Raw genomic sequence first — 26,444 nt, 5'->3', positions numbered from 1 at the left:
GAAGCTGTTGGATTGTTTCAAAAACCCAAAACCAGTCCTTGGTGTTCTGAATCTGAATGTGACACTAATCTTCATTGATTTATAGCGCGGTAATCCACCTGCATTTTGCACCTTGCATATTAACCTGCCAAATTGCAAAACCAGTTATTTCAACACTATTCAGTGTACGAGGTGTGAAATGAATGGTGATTAACAAAATGCACATAATGGGGATTAGGCTCGAGGTTGGCTTTTCCTCTACTTTCTCCTCCATAATGGGCCAGGATAGCAGCAGAAAAGGGGAAAAATCAGCGGTCAAGTGTTTGCTGTGACCCTGCTGTGACCCCTTGCCTCCACTAGGACCCCCACTGGCTGCTCTTCCCCTCCTGTTGCATGTAAATGAGAGCTGAGTCCTGGGCCTCGAGTTCCCAGTGGATTTTCCTGCTGCCATCCCTATTACTGTCGCTCCCCAGGACTGTGTGATGATAGGTGTTGGTAGGCTCGTAGTAGCTGTGAAAAAGGTCCCGATTTCTCTAAATGGAGAGTGGGGGCCTAGGAGTGGCCTCCTCTACTTCTAGTTCTACCCCAGTGCTTACCTTTGTAGGCCTCAATCTGCTGAGGCCTACAAGACTGGTAGGTTTCTTTATCTTTCTGGTTTTCTGTCTCTTAAGGTTCCTTGGCACATTGTCTGGTGCTGCAGTACTACCGCATCTTCAGGTTCCTGATGGTTTATAGGCGCTCTCGTGGCGATCCCTCCCTGGAGAATGCCTTGCAAAACAAATGGGTCAGAGCTTCAGCGGTCTCAGGGTACAGGGTCCCTGCATGGCCCAGTCCACCGTGACACTCCAGTTCAGAGGAGAATCCTATCCTTGGTATCCTGACACCATTTGGATTCAGATCAGATAATGGGATTGGTATACCAAGCACTGGCTCCAAACTAATTACAGCAAGGAAAAACTATTTGAGGAAGGAAAACAAAGGGTGGGGGAGTATGGCTGTAGAAAGGGCCTTGGGTAGAGTGCACTGACAGAGTCAAAACTTCCGAGATAGGTCTGGACCTCACCAAGGTCAACATTGGAGGCATAAGCAAAACCTACAAAGAGTCACCATCATCCATCCAAGCACTTTAAATAGTGGCCACTGACTCTGATACAGAGCGAAAGAACTTGCATTTTTTTTCTTCGTCAGCACCTTCCAAACCTGTGAAGGACATGGGCAGCAGGTGCATGGGAACACCAAGTTCTCCTCCAAGTCACACACAATACCGACTTGGAAATATATTGCCGTTTCTTCATTGTCGCCGGGTCAAAATCCTGGAACGCCCTCCCTAACAGCACTGTGGGAGTACCTTCACCACACGGAATGCAGCGGTTCAAGAAGGCGGCTCACCACCACCTTCTCAGGGCAATTAGGGATGGGCAATAAATGCTGTCCTTGCCAGTGACGCCCACATCCCATGAATTAATTTTTTTTTAAATTATATTGTGCCTTTTGTATCCTGAGAATATCCCAAAGTGCTGCACAGCAAAAGGATTATTTTTTTAAGTGCTGTCACTTTACTGATAGCAAGGTCCGACAAACAACAAGATTAATTAACCAGTTAATCAGTGGAGTTAGTTGAAGGATGAATGTTGGCCATTACATAAGGAGAACTCCCTTGCTCTTATTCGAATAATTTCATGGAATTTTGTTTTACAAATCTTGGTTTAACGACTTATCCAAAAGGACAAAATCCCTGTCGGTGCAAACTCGCTCAATACTACGGTGAAGTGTCAGCTTAGATTATGGATTAGAGTTTCGCCCAGAATCGGCCAAACCAGCATAAAAAAAAATCAAGGAATTTCAAGCACAAGTTACATGCAGCGCATATCGAATTTCCATAATAGTTTGCACTGGTTTAAAAAACATTGCTTTGGAAGCTGGTCCCGTCCACAAAACAGGCCACACCCCCAGATCAAATTAATCAACATGGCGAGTTTCCGCTAATTGAGCTTGTTTGCGGCCCTTCGAGGAGGCTCTTAAAATTAAGCTTTTTTTTTTTTAGTTGCGAGAACACTAATTATAAATATTAAAAATGTTTAATTTACTAAGAAACTGACTACTGTACATCAATGAAACTAGTAAATGGTTCAGTATAGCTTTCTAAAGTTGTTTTCAGTTATTTAAGATCAGATTACTCATAGGTGGACTAGACACTCATTCAAAATGTTTATTTTTGTGATTAACCCATTCTCAGCTGTGTTAATAAAGCTGGTCCAGGTTACCACTCTTAAATACAACAAGGAATATTTAAAAAAAATAATGTTCTAAAGTGCTGCCCGATTGCGCTGGTTCATGGATGATTTAACATTTGTGATTATGCAAATAAGTTTGAGCAGAAATGTTAACCGAAACCTCACTTCGGGAAACTATCAGCGCAATTTGCGCCCGGATTGCCTATTGAGGAAACTCTACCCCTATGTGCTGAGCTCCCGGCCAGTAGCTTGAGCTATGGAGTCAATCAAGAAGCAGTTGGATGCTGTGATGGAGGACAATTGTAGATTTCTCTGGAAGAATGAGTTAGATGGACCAAAAGGCCTCCCTCTTTTTTGATATATTTGTTCTTGGGGATGTGTGCAGTACTCGCGAGGCCCTGAGAAGGTGGCGGTTGGCCTTCTTCTTGAACTGCTGCAGTCTTTTTGGCATTGGACATTGACCCAGTGGCGACAAAGTGATGATCTGTCTCCAAGTCAGGTTAGTCTGTGGCTTGGAAGGGAACTTGAAGATGATGGTGTTCCCTGACATCTGTACTTACCCTTGTGCATTTTAGACAGTGTTTAAATCCACCAGTAGTTATTTGATAACTTAAACATAGCTTAGCTTTTAAAAATAATTAATACCTTCTGAACTGATGTAAAATCAATGGAAAAAAAACTCTAAACTGCAGTTTGCTAGCCAAGTTTTGTTCATTTCAGTTTAAAATTACAACTTTCGTGTACTCACACTTCAAAATAAACACTGCCCCATATGTTTAAATGGATCTATAATCCATCTCGCTATTTTAGATCATAAATCTTACTTATAATAGTTTCTGATTTTAACCACAATTCTAAAGCCTCAGAGCTAGCTTTTAATATGATGTGAGAATGGAGGAGTGAAGGGGTGGAGGAGGGTGGAGGAAGGTGGAAGGGGTTGGAGGAGTTGGGGAGGGTGAAGGGTGGAGGGGTCGGGGAGAGTGGAGGGGAGGGTGGAGGGGTTCAGGAGGGTGGAGCGGTCGTGTAGGTTGGAGGAGTGGTGGAGGGTGAAGGTGAGGGGTCAGGGAGGGTTAGAGGAGGGTGAGGGGTCAGGGAGGGTTGGAGGGTGGAGGTGGAGGGAGGAGAGGTGAAGGAGGGTGGAGGGAGGAGGAGTGGAGGAGGGGTGGGTATGGGGAGAAATAGCATGACTATCATGCTATTTCTCCCCATATCAAAACATATCAAAATATCAAAACATTTTAAAAGGTACATCCTCCCTGTAATTGTATTACCCTTTCCAAAATGAATCTATGTTCTAAAGCTCAGGTTCGGTGGAGGGGGAGGGTTTCTTGCTGAGGTGCTTATCTCACACTTGTTCGATTTAGAGCATGATCCCTTGTCCCTTAGTGGCTAATCTTTTCTATATTGCTTCTTCTTCCAATCAGCAGGGATGTTCATTGGGTCATCTTCCCATGCTGACCTTTCCTTCTCCATCTTGGATGATGGGATGAGACGTCAGGTTGTGTGTTCCATTCTTGAAATCATATATAAGGCTTCTTTTAAATCAACAGCTCCAGTTTTGCTGCTTATCATTCTTTGACAGCCTTGTGTAATGGCTCAGTGGGTGATCGACCCCCATCTCCCAACTTGGGGCACGATCGACCAATTCTCTCCAGCTTCAGCCTCTTTGCCTGCGACCTAAGTTCCTTTTCCACTCAATCATCTGAGTAGCAGGATAAATTTGACATGTTCACCTCTTCCATGATGTTCACCTCTTCTTTGAGGATATAACGAGCATGGTGGATAGAGGTGTACCGATGGATGTGGTGTATTTAGATTTCCAAAAGGCATTCGATAAGGTGCCACACAAAAGGTTACTGTAGAAGATAAAGGTACGCGGAGTCAGAGGAAATGTATTAGCATGGATCGAGAATTGGCTGGCTAACAGAAAGTAGAGAGTCAGGATAAATGGGTCCTTTTCGGGTTGGAAATCGGTGGTTAGTGGTGTGCCACAGGGATCGGTGCTGGGACCACAACTGTTTACAATATACATAGATGACCTGGAAGAGGGGACAGAGTGTAGTGTAACAAAATTTTCAGATGACACAAAGATTAATGGGAAAGCGGGTTGTGTAGAGGACAGAGAGAGGCTGCAAAGAGATTTAGATAGGTTAAGCGAATGGGCTAAGGTTTGGCAGATGGAATACAATGTTGGAAAATGTGAGGTCATCCACCTTGGAAAAAGAAACAGTAAAAGGGAATATTATTTGAATGGGGAGAAATCACAACATGCTGAGGTGCAGAGGGACCTGGGGGTCCTTGTGCATGAATCCAAAAAGTCAGTTTGCAAGTGCAGCAGGTAATCAGGAAGGCGAATGGAATGTTGGCCTTCATTGCGAGAGGGATGGAGTACAAAAGCAGGGAAATCCTGCTGCAACTGTATTGGGTATTGGTGAGGCCGCACCTGGAGTACTGCGTGCAGTTTTGGTCACCTTTCTTAAGGAAGGATATACTAGTTTGGAGGGGGTACAGAGACGATTCACTAAGCTGATTCCGGAGATGAGGGGGTTAACTTATGATGATAGATTGAGTAGACTGGGTCTTTACTCGTTGGAGTTCAGAAGGATGAGGGGTGATCTTATAGAAACATTTAAAATAATGAAAGGGATAGACAAGATAGAGGCAGAGAGGTTGTTTCCACTGGTCGGGGAGACTAGAACTAGGGGGCACAGCCTCAAAATACGGGGGAGCCAATTTAAAACCGAGTTGAGAAGGAATTTCTTCTCCCAGAGGGTTGTGGAATCTGTGGAATTCTCTTCCCAAGGAAGCAGTTGAGGCTAGCTCATTGAATGTATTCAAATCACAGATAGATAGATTTTTAACCAATAAGGTAATTAAGGGTTACGGGGAGCGGGCGGGTAAGTGGAGCTGAGTCCACGGCCAGATCAGTCATGATCTTGTTGAATGGCAGAGCAGGCTCGAGGGGCTAGATGGCCTACTCCTGTTCCTAATTCTTATGTTCTTATGTTGTGATAAATTAACGATTCAAATGGATGCGCATGGTGCAACAGTAGCCAGCCCCAACTCTTCCATTTAAAAACTCTACATCCACACGCCTTGAAATTGTGGTAAAATCTGACCAAGAAGAACCAAAGGATGGCCCATGACATTATTTCTCAGACCCAGTACTGCAGGATCAAAAGATGCAGGTGTTCAATGTTTTTAGTGAAGATCTTAGCCTAGATCCTGAAACTACTGTCAGGGATTGACCAGGTTACCAAAATGCTCCCTCTATCTTCCTCTGAGCTATTTGTTCCTCCCTCCCAGCCCCACCCCCTCATCCTCTGCTCTGCCACCCAGGAATTATGGGAAGATGTGTGTAAGCAAACCCAGGTTTCAACAAAGGATTTTGACCCAGCGACTGTTATGTATTTGCTTCGTGCTTTCCTTGCTTAAGAAGTCATAGCAGTACATTGCTATGAAGAACTAGTTGGTTTATTAACAAAGGTTTAACAATCACACTACACGTTACCAGTTCATCCACTAAGCTCACAACTACATATCTCCTCGAGGATGACCTAGACTAGTCTTGTGAGCATCAGGTGACTAGCTAAGCCACTCACAATGCAACAGCTTGACAACTATTTTTCTAAAACTTTTAAATCAAGTGCCTCTTTTTTTTTTTTAAGAGCACAATCAACAGGTCTACAACTTTTTTAGTTGAGACTATCAATCAAATCAAATCAAATGCCCCATTATTAGAGGGGGCACTAAAACCGACAAATAAACAAATTAAATTTTGGCCATCAACTTAATTCAAATTAAAATTTGGTTGCCGGGGGTGATGATGCACTCCAGTCCCTCTGGCGCCCACCTCTCGCGGAAGGTCATGAGCGTACCAGTGGACACCACGTGCTCCATCTCCAGGGACACCCTGGCTCGGGTGTAACCGCGGAAGAGAGGCAGGCAGTCGGGCTGAACAACCGCCTCGACCGTCCGCTGCCTGGACCAGTTGATGGCCACCTTGGCCATGCCCAGAAGCAGTCCTACGAGGAGGCCTTCCGACCTGCCCGCTCCCCTCCGCACAGGGCGCCCAAAGATCAGGAATGTGGGACTGAAGTGCAACCAGAATATGAGCAGCAGCCCCTTCAAATATTGAAAGAGGGGCTGCAACAGCTTTACAAACCTGTGAGCATACTCACAGGTACATACATTACAGCGACGATACAGGAATGTGTCCAATATTGTCAAAAACGGGAGGGCAGGGAGAATTTCTTTGATCTGTTACATTTCATCACTAGGACTGAACTGCTGTTACTTCATTATGAGCTTCAATCTGTATCTTCTATAAAATAAAAATACTCTAAGTATAAACATCACCCCCTGGTTCATTAAACAAGATGAATGCATTTAATTAAAAAGAATACTGATCGCCTTTGATGGTATACTGGGTAGATTTATCGCTTGTCGTGGTACTGAGCCATACAGACCATAATAGATGCACCAACGTCAGTGTTCTCGATCAGGCCAACAGCCCAGCATCGAAGCACTGGCCACACTCGACCAGTTCCGTTGGGTGGGCCACATCGCCCGCATGCCCGACGCAAGACTCCCAAAGCAAACGCTCTACTCAGAACTCATACACGGCAAGCAAGCCCCAGGTGGGCAGAGGAAACGTTTCAAGGACACTCTCAAAGCCTCGGTGATAAAATGCAACATCCCCAACGGCACCTGGGAGTTCCTGTCCAAAGACCGCCCTAAGTGGAGGAAGAGCATCCGGGAGGGCACTGAGCACCTCGAGTCTTGTCACCGAGAGCATGCAGCAGGCAAACAAGCGCAGGCAAGCCAAACTCCCCACCCGCTCTTTCCTTCAACGGCTGTCTGTCCCACCTGTGACAGAGACTGTGATTCCCATATTGGGCTGTACAGTCACCTGAGAACTCACTTTTAGAGTGAAAGCAAGTCTTCCTCGATGGTGAAGATGCTGGGTTCAATTGCTGGTGTCGCTCACCGCAACCAAAAGGGATATTTAGTTATAACACCTTATTTCGCACAATCATCTCAAAGTGTTTTGTATATGTCCCTGTTGCTTTGTAGACAAATCAGAACAGTAGTTAGAGTGCTTGATGCTGTTGAGTCAGAGAGGAGAAAGTAATCTAATTCTTCCTTTTGACTGCTATGCAGTGACCCTCACTGGAAAGTACGATGTGCATGGATGTCAGGTGAGGACATGATGTCCCCTCATCCATGCCTTGGTTACGTCTCCTGGCTGGCCTTCCATATTCCACCCTATATAAACTAGAGGTGATCCAAAACTCTGCTGCCCAAATCCTAACTAGCACCATGTCCCGTGCACCCATCACCCCTGTACACACTGACCAGTCCAGCAACACCTCGATTGTAAAATGCCTCTTGTGTTGAAATACCTCCATGGCCTCGCAACTTCCTATCGCTGAAACCGGAGGTTCCACTGTCCAGCTCGACTGCCCAAAGCACCCCGGCAAAATCTCCGAGACTGAGGAGACAAACTTCACTTTCCGGGCCGGGGCAGCACTCCAAGAGGTGAACATCGACAAGAGAAATGGATTCCCAACGTTCAGGATCGAACCTGTGGAAGAAAAGAACACCACAGCCTACCTGCAGCAAGACCAGAAAATGGCTGCAGCACCACAAGCAGCAGAACCTGTAATCAAAATAGCCTCCGCCATGCCACGAGTGAACATGGAGGAGCATCATGTGACATCAAGCGGCCAATCGGATTTGAAGGCTCCCTTAAAGGAGACCGGTATCAAAAAAATTTAAAGGGAAAGTTTCAACTATTTGAGTACACAGACTTTAAAGCTAAAGATGCAATTAAAGGGTGCAAGTATGAAAATGTATGCAATGTAACCATGAATTGTGATGCTGGTTTAACTAATGTGACTAATGAGATGAATGCAGGTGTCAGTAAGGTTAAGAACAAGTTTATTATGCTTAACAATAATGATAAAGAATGTGAAATGCCTAATGTAACCATGTCTGTTGAAACCAGGACACCCAAAAGTGATGCAAATGCTAGAATGTATAATGCAGGCTCGACTATGTGTGATCAGAGCCAAGGTGTCATGTATACCGGTAGGACACTGCCAAAGGACATTGGGTCCTACAGGGACCATGCTGATGCCAATGGAATCCCCCTGTGGGAGACCCCCAGGTCCAGCAGGCTACCTGACCATGTAGCCTGGACCTTTGGAACCAATGTGATGCCCCTTGCAGGACACACACAGCCAGTGGGAGCAGACTCACTACAGGGACAGTGGTCAATGAGCAGCCCAGCCACCACCAATGGCAACCTGCACCAGATCAGCCCTACAACCCCTGGCCACCAGGGCCAACACCAGGAGCATGAGGTCAATACCCTCCAGCTTCCCTGGCAAATCCTGGGATGACGTGACCCTCATTCCAATTGGTGGACAAGGAACCCACCCAGTCTTGTGGCCCTGCCCACAACTACCCACATCACAGTGTATAGACACCACCCACTGCTGCCGTGGCTACCTCCCCTCCACCTCCCCCCCGAGGGATCCCACAACAGTAACACCCACTTGGTTTGTGTGTGAGGGAGGGGAAACGTACGAGGCCAGCCTCAAGCACAAGGGTCACACCTGGCAACCACACAACCCTCACCACAACCTCCCATAGCCCACCACTGATCACCTCCCCTGGTCATGACAATAAGGATATGAAAAATGCTTAGGGCGAGAAGTGTTGTTGTGTATGCATGCCTGTTTACTGTGTTATGTCTGTAACACTGTTATGCAACACTGAATGTACCCTTACACTGTACACACCTTGCCTGTACACCAGAGGGTGCTGCTGCTGGAGACCTAAGGGTTACCTGCACACTGCAGGTAACCCAGTATAAAAAGGAACACACAGCTTTTTGTCCTCACTCAGGAGCTGAAAATAAAGGACTGCAGGTCTACACAGTTTAAGTATCATACCCTGCCTCGTGGGGTCATTACTAAAGGTGCCTACATACATTACACTCTCTGCCTCTCTACTTCTCTCTCCTCCTTTAAGGCGCTCCTTAAAACCTACCGCTTTGACCAAGATTTTGGTCGCCTATCCTAATATCATATTGAATGGTGGTGAAGGCTTGAAGGGCCGAATGGCCTACTGCACCTATTTTCTATGTTTCTATGTTTCTCCTTTTGTGGCTTGGTGCCAAAATTTGTTTTCTAACCATTACTGGGACGTTTTACTATGTTAACAGTGCTATATAAATGCAAGTTGTTGTTGTTGTGGTTGAATAGCCTGTCAGAATTCACGGAGAAATCTTCAAGATTTGTTTCAATCCTCAGGTCAGTCGTATTCTTACAGGCAGTTCTGATAAAACGTCCAGGCTTTGGGATCCTCGCACAGGCCAATGCCTCCAAGTGCTCGAAGGTCATACCGATGAAATTTTCTCATGTGCTTTTAACTATGAAGGAAATGCCATCATCACAGGAAGCAAGGATAACACTTGCAGGATATGGCGCTGAATGAAGATGGAGTTATTAAAGCTAACTTAGTAAATTCATACCGATAAACCTCTAGAATAAAAATGCTGTAATGTTGTCCTAGAAGTGAGAGTCTATACTGTTTCAGACATTCATCGTCTCAAAGAAGGACTTGTGAAGAATTCTAAGCAGCATGTTCAGTATTTTAATAGTTAAATATGTGAATCATGAACAGCGAAAGCACACACTAACAGGGAGTGAACACCTTCAGGAGAGGATGTGGGGGCTGGGGAGGAGAGCAAAGAAAATAAGAATATAGAAATAAATAGTCACAAGGTCTTCATGTATTTGCATGTTTACTATATTGTTTACGATTATGGATTATGATAGCTACGAAACTCTCAGTTACTTTGAATGCTTAAAATATTGTGAATCAAACCAAGCTCTTTAACTTAAGCAAGTGTTCCTCACGTGGATCTGTTGAGACATTCCTCTCTCTCTCTCTCTCTCTATGTGTTTTGTTTTAGTGACATCGTGCCTTTCACTGGAGGCTCCCAAGCATGGCAAGAAGTTTGGCTCCAGGTACAGCACGGATCACGAAGTGCACTTCATCTGTCAGCCTGGCTATCAGCTCATTGGCTCCAGTACCAGAGTATGTCAGTCCAACGGACGGTGGACCGGGGAAAATGCTGGCTGTACAGGTACTCCTGTTTAATGTTTCACAATAGGCTGGCATCATTTGGACTCAAGATCCCTAAACATTCACTTTACTAAATAAAATAGCATGTGGAGGAGTCCCAGCATCCCGAGTGAAACACCAACACCAGCTATCGGACAGAAACTAACCACAATAGTGCTGTAACCATTCTATGATTTTATGACTCTAAGGCCCCATCTGCCCTCTTAGGTGGACTGGTGGACATAAAAGATTCCATGGCACTATTTCTAAGAAAAAAGAAAGGCTTGAATTTATATAGCGCCTTTCACAATCACCGGATGTCTCAAAGCACGTTACAGCCAATGAAGTACTTTTGAAGTGTAATCAATGTTTTAATGATGGAAACGCAGCAGCCAATTTGCACACAGCAGGCTCCCACAAACAGCAATGTGATAATGACCAGATCAACTGTTTTCTTTTGTTATGTTGATTGAGGGACAAATATAGGCCAGGACACCAAAGATAACTCCCCTACTCTTTTACGTCCACTTGAGTGAGTAGAAGAGTTTAACATTGGTTTAATGTTTCATCCGAAAAACATTACCTCTGACAGTGCAGCACTTCCTCAGCACTGCACTGGAGTGTCAGCCAAGATTTATGTGCTCGAGTCCCTGGAGTGGGACTTGAACCAGCAACTTTCTGCCTCAGAGGCAAGTGTGCTATCCATTGAGCCACAGCTGACACTCTGAAGAAGAGCAGAGGAGTTCTTCCCGGAGTCCTGGACAATATTTATCCCTCAACCAACATCACTAAAAAGTGAATAGCTGACTATTATCAGATGTTGTTTTGTGGGACCTTGCTGTATGCAAAATGGCTGCATTTCCTTACGTTACGGCAGTGATTATGCTTCAACAGTACTTCATTGGCTTTGGGATGTTCTGAGGTCCTATGTAAATGTCTTTTGTTCTTTCTTTACGAGAAATGTTTTCATGCAAATAGTTATAAGTATATGGAATAAATTACAATGAGTTATGCTTGGCAATTCAATCATAATGTTTCAAAGGAAGTTAGATAAACACTTGAGGGTAGGAATGGGAAAATAAGCTTAGTGTAGATAGCTCCAGTGTAGAGCTAACATTAATAGTTGACCAGAACAGTCTCCTCCTATATTTAAATTTCTACATGATCACATTGTTTTTATGGAGGACTAAAATATTTAAAAGTATTGGTACCGAATGGCCCATATAAGTGTGCAGTTGGAAAGTAAATAACTGATAATAGACTCCAGGGATAACTGCGTGTGACATCAGAGTACAAGCATTTAGCACATTCGTACAAGAGTACTCTGTTCGCTTTTCTGGGAAAGACATTGGGGGAGAAATTCAGTTGGTTAGCGTCACCCGTTCGAGGCGCTAAGCACCTCCCGCCCAAGCACCGCGCTGTCAGCACCCGCTGCGAACTTCAGCGAAGGTTTAGCGGTAGCAATGCGCTCGCTAGCGCCGCCCACTCGGTAACATCATCAAGTGTGCAACGCCCCCGTAGCATCGCAGTCGCGAACTTGACTGCTTTCGCCTGCCGTAGCGCCTGCCGCGACTTCCGACGGGGAAAGTAGGCATCACGCAGAAGCTGCCAGGGCGATATGTCCGAGTGGGAGCAGGTGGGAAGTTAAAATGAAATGTTTTTCCCATTAATACATCTCTCCTAGATCTGGCAGGGGCTGAGCAAAGCTCTGAGATCCTGCTGTTTAGCTGCCTTGGCTGGTCCTTAACTTTTCGGGTGGTCCAGCTGACCTCCCCTAGGATGCCTGTTTCCTCGTGCCAGAATTTCAGCAGCGCTCCCGCGATAGCAGCCCAGGAATCAGGGTTCGCGCCCAAAGAGGGGCGTGGAACGTTTCCCTTAGCACTTCACCCCCCTCTTGGGGCGCTAAAAAAAGGTGAATATCCCGATTGGAGGCGGTAAACATCACCTGGTGCTAAAGTTAGCGACCAGGCAGTGTCACCACATCAAACCGAGCTATACTAAATTTTTAGCTTATTAATTTAAAGTAAACGGGTTAACACCTCTATTAAAATAGTAATATCATATGCATATATTAAACATTTGCACATTAATATCAAATGCAGCAATTTAAAGACTCCCACCATTAGACTGAATTATTGTCAGGAATTTCTTCCGAATAATCATTTCACTCAGCATGATCACAAAAGAGGATCTTCTGTTTTGTGCTCGCACCACTTTTGTCACTAAAATTGTTGATGGGGAGGAATGCCAACCCCTAGAGTTCTGAGGCAATGAATAATGAAGTCTTTATGGTGTTTCTAGTCACACAAAACCACCTTGATCAAAGTTGGCTGAATATTCTCGTTTTTAAACTTTTAAAAAAAAGCAACATTGCATTCCTCATGCGGGAACACCTGTATTTCTTTCCCCAGCCTAATGATATTTGCTCGCACATTCCACCCCGAGCTTCCTACCTTTCCCATCAGGCAGCCTCTGCCAGCGTGTAGCTGCCTGTGCTCACTTGCCCCACTAGCCCAGCCATGTTGCAGCTGCCAGGCTTGATGGGTTTCTGAGGTCAAGGACGCATTGGGTTAATAGTCTCAGACATTTCATGAAATAATTTCATGGTCTAATGGTCCAGAGACATTCTAGGCATGCTATTGATAGCCACCGCACCTAGTTCTGGCAGAGGCTGAGTAACGCTCTGAGATTGGCTGCTGTACGAGACCTCACAGGGCGCAACTCTTTTGTCTGTTTGGACTGAGGAAAACATGAAGCCGACGCTATTGTGATCAAAATCCCTTGAGAAATGTTAGGGGCTGTGTTACAGGATTGCGCGTGGATTCTAATGAAGGAGATCATTCCGCCCATTCGGTCTAATTCTTCCAAAATAAATAGGAACAGGAGTAGGTCATTCAGCCCCTGGAGCCTGTTTCACCATTCAATTATTCATAGCTGATCTGTATCTTAACTCCAACTACCCGCCTTGCTTCCATAACCCTGAATATCCTTACCTACAAAAATCTAACAATCTCAGTTTTCCACTATCCTTTGTATTCCTGACATCACTCCTGAGCTTTTAAGGTTTTGTCCCCTAGATCTGGACAGCCCGACCAGAGAAAATCGTTTCTCTTTATCTACCCTATCAAATCCTTTGATCATCTTAAACACCTCAATTTGATCACCCATGATCTTCTATACTCAAGGGAATACAAGCTTGTGCTCAGAATTTAACCCGGTATCACTCTGATGCATCGACACTGCACCCTCTCCAAAGCAGAGACATTCTTTCTGACATGCAGTGCCCAGAATTGAATGCCGTACTCCAAATGCAGTCTAACCAAGGGTTTATACAACTGTAACATAGCTTAATATTATCATTCCAACCCCGCCGCCTCACCATTACATCACGAGGAGTTTTCTGAAGGCACCCACTATCCTGACCTCAACCACCTTTGCTGGCAAACTTTTCCATCTATTCATTACCCTCCCTGTTCCTCTTTGTTCAAGTACAGGGTTCGTAAGCTACTTTTATGACTTACTAACCGAATCTCCCACAAACTTCAGACCTGTAATTCATACCTACTGTGCATCCAACACCCTTTGTCCCACCACTGCTCACAGAGCCTTCAACCAACGGATTCACTCTCTGCAACTCCTTCCCTATAACAGAGTGATACACAATATGGCAGAGAATGGATAATAAAGAGTAGAATATAGTAATTCCAGAGAGTAGAATATAGTAATTAATATCGTCTAACATAGCAATACGCTATGGGGCCGAAATTCATCAATTCACCGCCCACACCCGCCGACATTGCTCTTGAAGATCTGCCCATCCGCCCAGTTTCACTTTTGAGGTGGCCTGGAGCGTGCGGGAGGGGCGAGCCGCCGGGAACCGCCCGCTGATGTCAGCGAACAGCTGAGTGGCGCAACTGACCGCCCGCCCGCTGACCTCCCGTATTGATGCAGGCGGGAGTCGACAGCAGAACGGGAATGGACCACTGCAAGGAGGCTGATCTGTCCAATGGTAAGTATGAAGAAGTTGAAAAAAAAGTTAATGAACTTATTTTTTAAATTTCCGTAGCGACTTACCTGGATGGGGGTCCTCTGAAGGTCTTCGGATAGTTTTTTTATTTTTTACTGATGATTTTTTTTTTCAGTTCTTCGACCCTCCACTCCATCCTCGGCGGCACTTGGGCGGCAAGCGTCTCTGCCGCCGAGAATGAGACCCCCCTGCCCGCTGCCGCCCAGATTGGCAGCGTACGTCGTCCATTTGCTGCCCGCCGACCTTCGAGGGAACTCGGCCATGAATATTCCGCCCAAAGTACCGTCTGGTACCTCGGCGGCCATCGGCGGCACTTGGGCCTTGATGAAAATCGGCCCCAGCATTACTGAGTGCAATGAAGAGTAATATATACTATATAACTGTACAGTGTGATGCAGATAGTTTAATATAACAAGTAACAATAATGTAATCAATACATCCCTGTAATAATTTTGCAATGTTTTTAATCCCCTTTCAGATCTGCAATCTATTTAAAACTATGTTTATTTTGGGAAATCATGATTGAACCAAGGCGGGTAGATGGAGTTAAGATGCAGATCAGTCATGATCTAATTGAATGGTGGAACAGTCTCGAGGGGCAGAATGGCCTACTCCTTTTCCTAAATTCCTATAAAGGAAATGGGTTAAAAAGTACAATATAATTCCAGTTGAAGAGCTAGTAGCAGGAGGTTACCTGCTCTTGTACAGAAGTTAACTCCCGCTGCCCTTGATTTACTAGCGCAGTAGCCGGACCTAGCAAACTGACTTTTGATCCTGGCAGGATGTCCGTCTTTGAAGCACATGGGTTCCTTTAGTCTCTCGGAAGGCAGACCGAGTTGACGTTAGGCGAGGTATTGTTCGGTATGTTCGCAATCTACTTTATTCCATAGTAGACAAAGCATACAGAACACTGAAGATAATGTAATTCACTTGATGCACTCAGTTCAACTTCTGTATTATTACAAAAGTAAAGAACATGCATGCACTTGGTAGGATTCTTACCGAACATAGAAAGACAGATTGGCTCTCACATCGATCCTACCCACAGTGCAGAGGTGATTTTCCCTCTCTAATTCTGCTGCCTTGACTCCTTTTGCAGCCCTTCCCCTGCTTTACCTAAAATGGTTGCTCATTTCCTACATTACAACAATGACTACACTTCAAAAGAACTTCATTGGCTGTGAAGCACTTTGGGATATCCTGAGGTCGTGAAAGGCACCATATAAATGCAAATTATTTCGTTCTTATGGTGCTGATTTTTAAAAAGCCTCTCTTCTAAGACTAGCAGGTGTCAAAGAAATGTGTTGACATTAAGGTTGTAGGTGTGTCTTGAATGACCAGACATTGCTATTGAATCAACCAATTCAATACAATAACCCATCCTGCATTTAGATCATCTCTTGACTGGTGCTTGACTGGCAACGCAGCAATGGGACGACCTGGAGCAGTGAACCACCTTTAGACGAGCATCTGCTCAAATGGAGCCAGCTCACGTCAGAGTCCTGATGGTGGTAAAAGTGACCACAGAATCCTGAACCGTGACACTATCTGGCGTACATGTGACTCCAGTCACACGCAATGTGGTTGATTCTTAATGCATTCATGTCAACTAGGGATAGGAAATAAATACTGCCCTCCTGGTGTTGTCCAGAAAAGTCATAGGAATTGGCAGATTAGTCAATTCTGGAGGGAAATCGAAAGTGTCGGTGGTCTGATTTTACGCAGTGTCATTACTATCTTCAATTTACTTGTTACTCTTCATCGGATAGAGCTGGTTTCGTACATATCACTGCTTCAAACGTGCTGGTGCAGTGTTGTGGTACGATGTTAGTGCCCAGGGTTGCAGTGCCATGCAGTGGTCGGGCATGCTTTATAGAACAGCAAGTTCCTGAAATGGCTGCAAATCATGATCTCAACCTCCAGGGAGACACGAGGTGTTTCCAGAGAGAGTCAGAGGGCAAGTCAAACTGAGGCCACTCTCATGTACATCCAATTGTAGATCAATCGGGTGGGGGAGGAAGAGACAAGCGCAAGAATATTCAGGAAGTCAGCATTTTAACAGGTCATGAATAGCAACATTTACCAGAATATTAACAGCAACAACTTGCCTTTAACGTAGTAAAACTTCCCAAGATGCTTCACAGGAGCGTTGTCAGACAAAATTTGATATCAAGCCACCGCAGGAGATATTAGAACAGGTGACCAAAAGCTTGTTCAAAGAGGTATGTTTTAAGGAGCATCTTAAAGGAAGATAGAGAGGTATCCATGACAACCTGTAGCAGCACCAGGCAGTTCCATTTTGTCTCGATGGAATTTAAATCTACTGTTTTCTTTTGAACTGCATTTTATGTTCAGTTCAATAATAACTTTCAAAAGGGAATTGGATAAATATTTCAAGGGGAAAGTGTTGCAGGCCTACGGGGAAAGGGCAGGGGTGTGGGATTAATTGCATAGCTCTTTCTGATTCTACGGGTCAGAACGGTCACTGGAACACCTAAGAAGCGATTTAAAAGATCTGGCTAAATCTGAATCTGGTCCACGTTGTTCGTCTGAGCCATGTTTTTTAAAACCAGTTTGATTTCTTTTACAGAAATTAACGAATGCGCCAGCAGCCCCTGCCAGAATGGAGGGACGTGTGAGGATGCTGTGAACCAGTACACGTGTTCGTGCCCAAACAGCTGGACAGGGAGCCACTGTCGGTATCCAGTGCAGACAGGTTTGTAACATCTGGGACAGTTAAATAATCAAGCTGGATTTGGGAGAGCGAGCAGGGGTATCTTGTTCCAGCCAAAGTTATGAAGCAAACATCTCAGACTTCTTAAAGAATTTAATGTGGGAATGTGCGAGAAGAAAATTTACAAAGGCATACTTAATAAAACTTAATCTTTTAACCCCCCCACCCCCCCACAAAAAAAAAATTGAAAGGCGTTTTCCCCTCTGAATTATGAAGGAATTCTGCACATGCTGTGGTTTTATTTGTTAAAACCGTTTGGAATCCGTTCCAGAAGCTTCTCTTTGAAGTGCCGTTCTTATCGTGTGGGCCGCACGCACATTCCACTCGGGGAATGTGGTCACATCTAATGAATAACATTTTAACTTGTTTTTAAGAGACAAATATCGGAGAGCAGGATGAGAAGGCTGAGTGACAGCCTCTCAGCACTACACCGCTGTGAGATTATAATTACTCAGGTTTGCTGGTCCTTTGGGTTGCTATATGCAGCTGAGAATTAGAGTCCAACGCGAAGAGCTGTGCTTTCGCTGCCAATAAACCTTCGGATACTTAGGACCCGGGACTGATTGGATTACGATAGAAGATTATGCCTGGCAAGTCCTTCCTCACACCACGGTCCGTCTGACTGCTCTGAGGTTTCACTTCTTTAATTTTTTGGGGGGATTCAAAAAGTGACCATTAGGATGAAGCCACTCTGTGCAATATTGGAACAAAACGTTTCCTGTGTCTGCTCTTTTTACCAAGTCATTAACTGAATAGTCGAGTGAGCAACAGGATTTCATAATATCTCATTCCGTATGATTCCAACTCCCATTTCTAGGTGACGCTACTGGAAAGTAGAACACCATTTTATTTTTTCCCAAATAATATATTTTTTTTAAGAAATGATTTGACAGTTCAGTTGATGGTCTTAAGCATCACTGGCTTTCTCCTAAGGCCTAGTCTTGCATATTACAGTGATGCCTGACTGCAACGAACAGTTCGCACAAATTGACAGAATCTAAATCATCAGAAGCATAACAACAAAACTCCATTTTCAAATTACAACACTGCAGCTCGAGCTGGGACCGAGTTATCAATTCATGATAGAATCCATTTGCTTTACAAAGTTTACTTCTGGAATCTGCATAACCTTAAGAAAGAAATAGAAAGACTTGCATTTATAGAACACCTTTCACAACATTAGGATGTCCCAAAGAGTTTTACAGTCAATTTTTGAAGAGTGTCATTGTTGTAATGTAGGAAACACAGCAGCCAATTTGTGCACAGCAAGCTCCCACAAACGGCAATAACATAATAACCAGATAATCAGTTTCGGTGTTATTGGTGGAGAGATAAATATTGGTCAGGATACCAGGAATGAACTCCCCTGCTCTTCTTCAAAATAGTGCCATGGGATCTTTTACTTCCACCTGAGAGGGCAGATGGGTCCTCGATTTAATGTCTCATACAAAAGACAGCACCTCCAACAGTGCAGCACTCCCTCAGTACTGCACTGGAGGGTCAGCCTAAATGCTGTGCACAAGTCTCTGGAGTGGGACTTGAACCCACAACCTTCTGACTCAGAGGCAAGGGTGCCACCCACTGAGCCACTGGCTAACATCTTTTGGAAGCATTTCCATCTTGTTTGCTCAGTCAAGAAACGTGTCAAGAAACATTTTACAACTGATCACTTTTTTTTTATTACCACAGCCCTCCCTTGAATCGAAACAATCCTAAACTTCAAAGACGGTGACACAGTCTTACCTCCCTGGCGCAGACTCCAACCCTCTGATCATGTAAGATCCACAGGGCAGAGTCAAACCTGACTCTCAAAACATGGACGACCTCATCAGCCCATTGTGCTACCTGGCTGTGTTCCTCCAACTCTGCCCTCTTGTGCACCCCCACTGCCAACTCACTATTGATGGCCGTGCCTTCAGCTGTCTGGGCCCTAACCTCTGGAATTCCCTCCCCAAACCTCACCGCCTCTCTCCTCTGTTAAGAAGCTCCACAAAACCTACTTCTTTGACCAAGCATTTGGTCACTTGTCCAAATGTTTTCTTTTTTTGGCTTGATGTCTATCTTTGTCTGATTGCACGCCTAGAAAGGCCTCAGGACATTTTACCATGTTAAAGGCACTATGTGAATGCAAATCGATGATGTTGAAATTCCTAAATGTAAAAAGGTTTAATTTTAGATGTATTTTAATTATTGCCCATCCCTCTCCCTTTGGTTTCCCTGAAGGACAATTCCTTTGAGCTCATAAAGTGTTAAGAACACTGCCAGAAATAGTAAGAAGAATTCCTGTGTTTCCCATATCGAGAAACATCATTGATGTGTTCTACAAAATGCTGGGTTTCTACCCAATAACACCTCATTGCAGCATGATTCAATTGGAGTGTAAATCAGATGGGGAAAGTATGAACCCGTGTTCTCCATTGAATGACATCATCCAAACAAAACAAATATCAAACCAGGATCCAGTATAAATAGAAGTGTGGGGTAGGGAAATCATTAAATTTACTTAAAATCTTTGTACTCGTGCCAACTTTTATTTTGCTAAAATTGAGCAACAGTGGGAATTTCACTACCAAGGTATCTAATTTGCAATTACAGGCTCTTGTAATCATTGTGCTGTTAAAAACAGAGACCAGTACAAAAATCTCTTGCTGACATGTCATTTCCCCCACCCCCCAAAGCTCCCGCTGCTGAAGAATGGAGTGCGTTTAGTGACATGTCCTTTAGTCGGAAGCCCCGCTGTGCAAAGGTTGAAAGGACCCAACACTGTAGCTGTGATGCCGGCTTCCATATGAGCGGGACCAGTGAGAACAGTGTGTGCCAAGGTATGTGCATGTGATTATCATACACACACATGGTAGTGTGTCAAACAGACAAATTGTTAGAATATTACCAAAGATTCAGATAAGCTTTACTTCTATTGTAAGTTAACAGTTGTGCTCCACTCGGCTCCAACCCCACGTCACATCACTCTGTCCTTTTCAAAGTCCACTGGCTCTCCCTATCCCAGTGAAGTGACCTCAAGATCCTCATTCTGTCTTTCAAATCAATCTGTGGGTTTGCTCCACACCACCTCAGCAATCCCCTCCTGGCAAATGTCACCACATGAACTGTCTTTGTGCTGACACTGGGTGCAAGAGAGGGAGCGGGGTACCAAGAGTTACCCAGTGTCTTTCAGCCATTAGGCCCTGCCCTCTAACTCCCTCCCTGAACTCCTCCACCTTGTCACCGCCTTCTCTGTTTTCAGAACCTTTCTCTTTTTGACAACTTCTCTGTCCCCTTAATTTTTCCAGCATTTCGTTCTGCCCTCTTGTACGGTTTCCACTGTTTTATTCTCAACTCGGCTCTGAGATTTCTCACTGCACATCAGCACGAGCGCTGTAGAAAGATGTTGTTAGCTTATATATAGACAGCACAGCACAAGCCCAGAAGGAAAGAAGCTGGAACTCCGCACCTCAGAACTCTACACCACCCACATCATTCAAAGCAGGCACCAGAATAGAAACACAACCCCAAAGGGTGTTAAGTGAGTTAGATGAGGTGACGCAGTGTGATTATGGGTGGGGGATAGAAAGAGGTGGTTGGTGAAGACCAGCAGAGACACAGCAAGGCCACAGGTCCTGCTGAGTTGATTCGTGATTACGTCAATGGATGAAGCAAAGGATCCCTCATAAATATTGTGCCGATGAACAAGTCACTTACCTCACTACACAAAGTGATGCAACCTAATGTGGGTAGAGTTGCAGGTTCTATCATGGACAGTATCACGCAATGTAAAAGCACGTTGCTCGTCAGGCTGACCTCTATTCTGAGTCCCTCGCCATTTTCAACAGAACCGAAATGTAACCAACTAGTAGCCTAAGTTAAAGCCATTCTGCATTTGCATCAATTGAAGACAACTTAATTCCCTGGAAGACAAAGGGAAATCAACTCAGATCACATCTGTAAACTGATTTAAAGCAGAATTGGCTGAAGATTGGAAAATAAGATTTCCTACTCAGTCTTTCAGAACAATGTCAAGGCCTTAGAGAGTGTGCAAAGGAGACTTACTAGAATGGTACCAGGTGTAGGGGGTGGTGTGTGGGGTCAGGTTCACCTCTGACCTTCTGAGCGGTTCGAATCGCTCCCACTCCCTGGGTTCTAGACTTTGGATTTATTTGGGGATGTGACAAAGTGCAAGAGACAACTGGTTTGGTGCAAAGAACTTCGATTTTATTAAGGACAAGAAAATACAATGTCAAACTTGTAATCATTCAAGTAAAAAACACTATATCACACATTCAAAGAGGTTACAGAAATAATACACTTCCCACCTCCCAATGCCTAACTCTGACTAGGTTAAACTCCAGGGCAAACAGGGACTATGCTCACCAATCCTTTATTGTCAGTTGGCAGTGGTTCGCGATTCGGGGTTCACTGGACTCTGTAGGTTCTGCTTGCTTTACCCCGAACGTCATAAAAGGACTTCTCACTGCATAGTCTTCAGTTGGGTGGTGTCCGCTGATGCGGTAGGGCGCGTATTGGACTTATGGGGTGAGTACCCACTTTCATTCGTTATAAATAGGTTTTAAAAGTCTCTTTAGATAATGCTTTACCTGTTGATAGTCAGGACTAGATTGTAGAGTGGAAACTTTCGAATCTTCAATTTCTTCTTTGAGGAGTTTTGTTTCGGAGTTGGTCGATCGCGGTGTTTTGGGTCATGTATTTAACCATCTTGCAATGACATAGTCATGTAACTGTAACTCATGCACACTGTACCTGTACCCTAGAAATACACACCCTGACCACAGGGGGTGAACTTGCGGGAGACACTCCTCACTGGGTTTCTAGGTATAAAAGGGGTCCACCCAGGGTCCACACTCCTTGGTCCTTGCAATAAAGGTGAAGGTCACAGAGTGATTGTGTCTGATATATCCATGCCTCGTGTGAGTTTGTCGTAAGGTGCAGGGACACTACATTTGGCGACGAGAAACGGGAATCACCGAACCACAAGGATGACCACCGGTGGCACAGAGGAACGTTACTGTGTGGGTGAGGACTGGGACGACTTTGTGGAAAGACTCCAGCAGAGCTTTGTCACAAAGGACTGGCTGGAAAAGACAGCGGCTGACAAGCGGAGGGCGCATCTACTGACCAGATGCGGACCACAGACGTATGCGCTGATGAAAGACCTGATCGCACCCCAAAAGCCAGCGGATAAGTCTTTTGAAGAGCTCAGCCAGCTAATCAGTGAGCATCTCAAGCCGGCGAGCAGCATACACATGGCCCGGCACCGGTTCTACACACACCGGCGTCGGGAGGGACAAAACTTCTCGGACTTCGTGGTGGAACTGCGGCGCTTGGCCAGTCTCTGTAAGTTCTCCGATGCCTGCAGGGGGGAGATGTTAAGGGACTTTTTCATCGAGGGCATTAATCATGCCGGCATTTTCAGGAAGCTCATAAAGACTAAGGACTTGACTTTAGATGGGGCGCCGTTGATAGCTCAGACCTTTATGACCGAGGAAGAGGACCAAGCTAATTTACGCGTGCAGCCCTGGTCCAAACGTGGCGATGGATCAGGGAGTTAACATGATGAACGCAGCTCGGGACCCCGCAGGCAGGCAAGGGTATTTCGAAACCGCCCAGGCAGCAACAGACTCTAGGGTGGGCCCGCAACAAGAACAATGGAAAGGAGATCGGCAATTCACGCCATCTCGAGAAACAATGCGTCCCGCGATGGGACCATTAACACCCACCATCAGAGTGCTTAGAAACAGCCAAATGGGCAATCAAAGAGGAATGCCTGGTAATAGTCCTTTTGTTAACAGCAATCTCAATCTCAGCTCATGCTGGAGGTGCGGGGGTAGACACACTGCGAGGAGCTGCAGGTTCCAGCAATATACCTGTAGGATTTGTAATGTCAGTGGACACTTGGCCAGGATGTGCAAAGAGGCAATAGCGAGGCTAATCTGTGAGACAGAGGAACCAGACGAGGGATCTGCAATGCAGGATGAGGCCTGGGGTAAAGCCATAGATGCTGAAGTTCAGCGGGTTCATGTAGCTGATGTCCACAGCTCATACACTAAAACGCCACCCATAATGATGAAAGTCTTACTGAATGGCATCCCGGTGCACATGGAGCTGGATACGGGAGCTAGCCAGTCATTCATGAGCGCCCAACAATTTGAGAGACCATGGCCACACAGAGCTAGCAGGCCCAAACTGGAGCGCATTGAGACGCAGCTAGGGACGTACACCAAAGAGATCATCCCAGTGCTGGGGAGTGCAAACTTGGTGGTAACACATAATGGATTACAGAACCGGCTGCCACTCTGGATCGTTCCGGGAAATGGCCCCGTGCTCTTGGGGAGAAGTTGGCTAGCTGAGATGAATTGGAAATGGGGGGATGTGCACGCCATTTCATCCGTGGAGCGAAGTTCATGCTCACAGGTCCTGCAAAAATTTGGGTCACTGTTTCAACCTGGTGGCGGTACGTTCAAGGGCACTAAAGTAGTGATATGCATCACTCCGGACGCCAGACCAGTGCACCACTAAGCCAGAGCGGTGCCATATGTGATGCATAAAAAAATTGAATGTGAACTGGAGAGGCTGCTCAGAGAGGGCATAATTTCGGCCGTTGAATTCAGCGACTGGGCAAGTCCCATCGTTCCCGTCCTCAAAGCAGATGGCTCGGTTAGTATATGTGGTGACTGCAAAGCCACCATCAACCGAATATCGCTGCAAGACCAATACCCGCTTCTGAGAGCGGAGGACCTTTTTGCCACGTTGGCAGGTGGCAAGCTGTTCACGAAGCTGGATCTCACTTCGGCCTACATGACTCAGGAACTGGCTGAAGAATCCAAGCTTCTGACCAACATCACGACGCACAAGGGATTATTTGTCTACAACAGATGTTCGTTTGGCATTCGTTTGGCAGCAGCCATCTTTCAGAGAAACATGGAAAGCTTGCTCAAATCTATTCCTGGAACGATCCTATTCCAAGACGACATTCTCATAATGGGTCGAGACACTGAAGAACACCTCCACAACCTGGAGGAGGTGTTATGCCGATTGGATCAGGTAGGCTTGCAGCTGAAAAAGGCCAAGTGTGTGTTTTTGGCCCCAGAGGTCGAGTTTTTGAGCAGGAGGGTTGCCGCAGACGGGATCCGGCCCACTGAATCAAAAACGGAGGTAATCCGCCAGGTGCCCAGGCCCGGCAACACGTCGGAGTTGCGATCATTCCTGGGATTTTTGAACTATTTTGGCAACTTTCTGCCGAACTTAAGCACATTGTTGGAACTGTTAAACATGCTCCTGCGTAAAGGGTGTGAATGGTTTTGGGGGGATGGGCAAAAATGGGCTTTCAATAAGGCGAGGAACCTGCTGTGTTCCAACAAACTGTTGACTTTGTATGATCCCTGTAAAAAACTGGTCTTAACATGCGATGCGTCATCCTACGGGGTTGGGTGTGTGTTGCAGCAGGGTAATGATGACGGCCGACTCCAACTGGTGGCTTACGCCTCCAGGTCGCCCGCCCAGGCAGAGCGTGGATACGGCATGGTCGAGAAGGAAGCACTCTCGTGTGTATACGGTGTGAAAAAGATGCACCAGTACATTTTTGGTAGACAGTTCGAGCTAGAGACGGACCACAAGCCGTTAACATCCTTGTGGTCCGACAGCAAGGCTGTCAACGCCAATGCGTCAGCTCGCATACAGCGCTGGGCCCTCACGCTGGCTGCGTATGACTACACCATACGGCACCGGCCATGCACCGAAAATTGCGCTGACGCGCTCAGCAGGCTCCCACTGGCCACCACCGAGAGGGCGTCGGAGCCGAGCGCTGAGATGGTCATGGCCGTTGAGGCTTTTGACACTGCGGGCTCTCCCTTCACAGCCCGCCAGATCAAACTCTGGACCAACAGGAACCCCCTCCTATCCATGATAAAGAAATGTGTCCTGACTGGGGATTGGGCGCCCACACACGGAGCATGCCCCGAGGAAGTCAGACCGTTTCAGAGACGGATGGATGAGCTCTCCATCCAAGCCTACTGCCTGCTATGGGGAAGCCAGGTAGTCATGCCCCAGAAAGGAAGGGAAGCGTTCATCAGGGAACTCTACAGCGAGCACCCTGGCATCGTGTTAATGAAGGCCATTGCCTGGTCACATGTATGGTGGCCGGGGATTGACTCAAACCTGGAACACTGGGTTAGAAGGTGCACGACGTGTGCCCAGCTGGGCAATGCCCCCAGGGAGGTCCCACTCAGCCCGTGGACCTGATCCACCAGACCATGGTCACGTATTCATGTAGGCTGTGCGGGCCCGTTCATGGGGAAAATGTTCCTGATCGTTGTCGATGCATACTCGAAGTGGATCGAGTGCATCATATTGAACTCGTGCACGACATCCATCGCCGTGGAGAGTCTGCGTATGGTTTTCGCGACCTACGGCTTGCCGGACAATGGCCGTGTTTTACCAGCCATGAATTCCAGAAGTTTATGTCGGGCAATGGTATCTGGCACGTCCGGACAGCGCCATTCAAGCCGGCTTCTAATGGCCAGGCGGAGTGGGTGGTCCAATCATAAAACAGGGCATGCTACGCATCCAAGGACCCTCCCTTCAGTACCGCCTATCGCACCTCCTGCTGGCCTACAGGTCCCGCACTCGCTCACGGGAGTCCCGCCAGTGGAACTCCTCAGGAAACGCACGCTCAAGACGCGGCTGTCCCTCATTCACCCAGCCCTGGCAAACATTGTTGAGGGCAAGTGCCAGTCCCAAAGCGAGCTCCATGATCGAAACTCAAGGGGGAGGTGTATAGAAATAGATGACCCGGTATTTGTTCTTAACCATGCTTTGGGAACCAAGTGGCTTGGGGGCACCGTAATTGGCAAAGAAGGAAATAAACAATGGGCAGATATGCCGCAAACACTTGGACCAAGTAAAGAAAAGGTTCAGCATAGACATGGAGGAACCTGAAGAAGAGCATGAGATAGCACCCACACCACTGCCAGCGGACAAGCAACAAAGACAGCCTTCAGCATGCACAGTCCCTGCGGTCAGCCCGGACAGGCCGGAATCACCTCAAGTGATAGAGACGCGTGCCGAGGCTCAGCCACCAGAGCCACAACTGCGGCGCTCCACAAGAGAGCGTCGACCACCTGATAGACTTAACCTCTGAAACAAAAAGACTTAAGGGGGGAGGTGATGTCATATATTTAACCATTTTGCAATGACTAAGTATGCAACTGTAACTCATGCACACTGTACCTGTACCGTTGAAATGCACACCCTGACCACAGGGGGTGAACTTGTGGGAGACACTCCTCACCTGGGTTTCCAGGTATAAAAGGGGAGGGCC

At 46.1% G+C, this 26,444-nt stretch overlaps 1 protein-coding gene across 1 annotated transcript in view; it reads left to right on the top strand.

Moving 5' to 3' along the window:
• Positions 1-26,444, top strand: part of LOC139266932 (fibulin-7) — a 64,156-nt gene that overhangs the window by 27,250 nt on the left and 10,462 nt on the right. Inside the window, exons 3-5 of the mRNA XM_070884566.1 lie at positions 10,201-10,374; positions 16,970-17,095; positions 19,792-19,935. Of these exons, the coding sequence (XP_070740667.1) occupies positions 10,201-10,374; positions 16,970-17,095; positions 19,792-19,935 (444 nt within the window). The remainder of the gene's footprint in view (positions 1-10,200; positions 10,375-16,969; positions 17,096-19,791; positions 19,936-26,444) is intronic.

Source organism: Pristiophorus japonicus, chromosome 7, assembly GCF_044704955.1.
Source record: "Pristiophorus japonicus isolate sPriJap1 chromosome 7, sPriJap1.hap1, whole genome shotgun sequence".
Classification (NCBI taxonomy): domain Eukaryota; kingdom Metazoa; phylum Chordata; class Chondrichthyes; family Pristiophoridae; genus Pristiophorus; species Pristiophorus japonicus.
This window is presented reverse-complemented; position numbering and strand designations above follow the sequence as displayed.